Raw genomic sequence first — 4,427 nt, forward strand, 5'->3', positions numbered from 1 at the left:
AGAGGTCGGCTCCAAAAAGCCTCCGGCTCCATAGACTCCCATTCAACTTCTCTCATCAAATCCAAAGTGAATAAAATGTTGGCGTGTCGTAGCTGTTGTGCCATTGTTTTCTTTAAAAAAAAAAAAAAAAAAAAAGATGGAGTCTTCACTCGTTCAGGAATTCGGTTCTTTGTCTGAGGCAGAAATATGATCAGCTGTTCCTGCAGATAAATGTGAATTTTCCTCTTTTCATCGGTCCGTGTGTGTGTGTGTGTGTGTGTGTGTGTGTGTGTGTGTGTGTGTGTGTGTGTGTGTGTGTGTGTGTGTGTGTGTGTGTGTGTGTGTGTGTGTGTGTGTTATCTGACCCCCTGCTGTGTGCGCTCTCACTAGTTTTTCATTATCAGACTTGATGCTCTGCGGTTAGAAAAATGTAGAAAATCTGCTGAACTGAGTCGACAGAAAAAAACAAAAGTCTAAAACCTGTAGTTTAGCAAATTAAGGCAGTGTTATGTTACTTGTTACTTTTAAGATATAAATAATCTTTTATTTTGAAAGCCAGATGCATGCTGAAATTAGTCGAGAACATTTTTTGCTTCACAATCAGACTGAATTGCTGTTTTACGTCATTATTCACTCATTTCCTGTCGTTCAGAGTGAAACTGAGACAGGAAGCAAGAAAACGCACGAAATATATTCAACCTGCTTTGTAATAATTCAGAATGATTTCACGCTCACTAACTTCCATTCAGACCGTCGTCCCATCACGAGACGTCCGGACTGATAACCGTCACGTTCAAACCGAGTGACTGAGAGTTAAATAACAAGCAGATTGTTGTTTACAGGATTGTTGACAAACATTTAATCGTTAAAATAAACAGGAAGTAGCTCCGCTTTACAAACAGTTGTTGTGTGTGCGTTTTCTCTTCGTCTGCTTCATCCATCTGATCCTGATGTTCCTCAAACGTTTATCTGAAACACAAAACACACGTTCAAGTATATTTACTCTCCTGAATATTTGTTTGTTTTGTTTCAGCTTCACGACAGATTTTAAAAAACTGGATGATTTTCTTGCAGATTAAACTTCAAGACGCATAAATCCATTTTTAAATGATGCTGTTGATTAATTAATAGAAAATCAATTTGCAAAAAGGTTTTAAACCATTTCGTGGTCCAGATTGAGATTTTCTGCTTTTGCTTCATTATTTTAATAAATTTTTGATTTTTCAGATTTTAAATTATTTTTTTCTGACAAAACAAACTTGTTTATTTGTTCATTTTTCCTGTTTACACACGAATGCATCAGGAATCATCGACTTCTTTGTACCAGCGGACTGTTTGTTTTTCTTTTGCCTTGACTTTTCTTTTGATGCTTTTAAGTTAATTTGTCATGATTTTTATGTCTTGAAGTATTTTTCCTGATTTTTAGGATTTATCATCATCATCTGTTCTCTGAACATTTCAGCAGGAAACCTTAAAGATCATTTCGCTCATAACTGAATGATGAATAACGGATCAGAACGTTTACAACAACCGTGTGAAGTGCATGAACTCACCGGTGGGGATGCTCTGCGTCTCCTCCATCATGCAGCAGAGCTCCAGTTCCTTCAGCCGGATGGAGAGCTCGCAGATGTCGTCCGCCTCGGCGTCCAGAGGTCGGAGGTCGTCCGGAGGTCGGAGGTCGGGCGCCGCCTCGGGCCTCGGTGTGGAGGAGAGTTTCCTGGAAGAGGTCATGTGTTTCAGGTGGAAGAACGGCCAGACGTCCGTTCCCTCCGTCCGGTCGTGGATGGAGGGGAAGAAGCCGACGGCAGCCATTTCACTCAGAGTGCATCGTTTCTGTTTGGATTCAAAGTGGAGAACTTCCATCTTTCAAATGTTCCAGAACCAGAAGGAGGTCCAGCATCACGGAAACGTGAAGCAGAGACTTCCTGACTTTTTAAAACCACAATGATGTTGGACTTTATCAAGTTTTATTTGTTAGTGTTTGTTTTTATTTATTTGTTGATGTTGTGTTTAGAGGGTGGGGGGGGGGGGGGTGGGGGGGGGTCTGTGGAGCAGGAGGTAAAGCAGGTCCTCCTTTTTTATGAGGTTGCAGATTTGATTCTTTCAGCAAAATGTAAACACAATTAAAAAAAAGATGTAGTCTCGTCTGCATGTCGGTATTTATCATCGATCAGTCATTTAAAGTTTGAATAGTCAAGAGGCTGTAAGACGCACATACTGTGTGTGTGTGTGTGTGTGTGTGTGTGTGTGTGTGTGTGTGTGTGTGTGTGTTTGTGTGTGTGTGTGTGTGTGTGTGTGTGTGTGTTTGCAGGGTTTATTGCCTGAAGCAGCCTGCAGAGTCTTTGAAACTGCTTTTTATTAAAGAGCTCCGGGGTGAAGAGGAGCTTTCTGAGGAAGAGGCGGCGCCGCTGAGCCCCCCCCCCCCTCCCTCTCTCCAACTCCTCCTCCCCCTCCTCCTCCTCTCCCTCCCTCTCTCCTCTCACTCCCTCCCTCTCTCTCTCCCTCTCTCCTCTCACTCTCTCTCTCCTCCCCCTCCTCCTCCTCCTCCTCTCCCTCTCCCTCTCTCTCCTCTCACTCTCTCTCTCTCTCCTCCCCCTCCCCCTCCTCCTCTCCCTCTCTCTCCTCTCACTCTCTCTCTCTCCTCCCCCTCCTCCTCCTCTCCCTCCCTCTCTCCTCTCACTCCCTCCCTCTCTCTCTCCCTCTCTCCTCTCACTCTCTCTCTCCTCCCCCTCCTCCTCCTCCTCCTCTCCCTCTCTCTCCTCTCACTCTCTGTCTCTCTCCTCTCCCTCTCTCTCCTCCTCTCCCTCTCTCTCCTCTCACTCTCTCTCTCTCCTCCCCCTCCTCCTCCTCCTCTCCGGTCAGAGGAGATCTCTCTCGGAGCTGGAGAGGAGAGGTCGTCCGTGTCTCTCCTCCTTCATCATGGATGTGGGGACTGAAGGAGTCGCTGGGATTATCGTTCGGTTCCTCCTGCTTCTGTGCAGCTCGCGCGGGACCACCGGAGAAGGTGAGGCGGACTGTGCGCTTCATTTTTATTTATTTTTTATTTTTTTATTTTTTGAGGGAGTCCGGGCAGCGCGAGGAGCCCGGAGAAGGAGGCGTTAAACCCCGGGCTTCATCTCCTCTGTTCACGGGTCTCCTGCTGTCGGGATTCTCTCATATTTCACTCTTTTATTAACTCTAATAATCTGGAAAACTGCTGATCTTGAATATGTTATATGTTCAGCGGCGTCTCGTGCGTCTCCGCTGCGTGAAAAGGAGAGTTAAAGTGGTCTTTAATGAATTTCTTTATTCTTAGAGTAACATTTGGATTCATTAAAGATTTGAATGACGTGTTCGGTGATTGTCAGACTGATTCTGGATCAGAGGTCTCGTGTCTCGTGGTAACTTGTCCTCCGGTTTCATGAAACGAGGTGTCGTGTTTGCGCTTCTGGATGATTTGGTGCTCAGACTCCGGAGAGTGAAGCAGTGAGAGGGAGGATGGATGGAGAGGTGGGAGTGTTTCTGGATCAGAACCAGGGCTGAAGCTGGGTGTCGGTGTCGGTGTCGGGGTTCGGTACGTGAAGCAGGACGATGCTGCTGTCTTTTCCCGCCTCAGAGAGGAGCAGGGAGATCAAATGGGTTTGTCATTTTTCATAATAATGATAGTTTTTAGGGAAAAAAAAGTTCATTACACTCACATGAATACATGAATGATTCTCATATTGTACCTCAAGCGACCAACTGTGGAAGTTTCCCTGTGACATCTATTATTTTATTAATTTATTTATTACTCTATTAACCTATCAATGAGATTGTAATTAAGATGTTTTGGAATTTAGGGACAGACAAGACACCCAAAAAAACATGTCCTAGTTATGAGCTAATTGCCATAAATATGACAAATCTAGGAAAAATAAAAACATTTGGAAGTGATGCAGCGACCCACATTTTGTATTTATTGATATTTAAAAAAAAAAAAAAAGATACCAAAAGAGTAGCTTGTAAATATCGATCGCGCCGACCGCTGAAATCCCGAGAGAGCTGGAGACAGCATCTCGGTCCTGTCCTCCGTCCGGTCTCCATCTTTCCCTCCTGGATCACCTCTCGCTTTAAAAACTCCCGCCGTGCAGCCGTAGTTGCTCACCTCCAGAGTTTGATGTTAAAAACTCGAGTTTGAGGTCTCTGAGGTTTTTCAGACTCTTAAAACCCGCGAGGCTGAATTTAGTGGAAACGCTGCTCGACATCTTGAATATTTCCACTTTGATGGAAGCGAGCTGCCATGAAAATACAAAAAGTGTTGGTCGTCTGAATTCACCGGGATGTCTGAGCTTCTGCAGGATGATGAACGGTTTGACTCTCGAAGGCTGTTTTCGTTTCTCAGATCTCAGCTTTAATCTCAGTTTTAGACGTTTTAGACGAGTTTCAGTCCAAAGAACCGACACGTGACGTGGAAACATGAAAAAACCTCT

The 4,427-nt window shown here is 44.6% G+C and overlaps 1 protein-coding gene across 2 annotated transcripts in view; it reads left to right on the top strand.

Annotated features, from left to right (window-relative positions):
• The first annotated feature begins 2,779 nt into the window (after window positions 1-2,779).
• The window catches only part of LOC138214104 (contactin-associated protein-like 4), a 56,661-nt gene continuing 55,013 nt past the window's right edge, over window positions 2,780-4,427 (top strand). For both annotated transcript variants that reach the window (XM_069175474.1, XM_069175475.1), the window contains exon 1: window positions 2,780-2,983. In XM_069175474.1, the coding sequence (XP_069031575.1) occupies window positions 2,899-2,983 (85 nt within the window). In that variant the 5' untranslated portion in view covers window positions 2,780-2,898. The remainder of the gene's footprint in view (window positions 2,984-4,427) is intronic.

Source organism: Embiotoca jacksoni, unplaced genomic scaffold, assembly GCF_022577435.1.
Source record: "Embiotoca jacksoni isolate LCO1_2020_lvr unplaced genomic scaffold, fEmbJac1.0.p SCAF_67, whole genome shotgun sequence".
Lineage (NCBI taxonomy): Eukaryota > Metazoa > Chordata > Actinopteri > Embiotocidae > Embiotoca > Embiotoca jacksoni.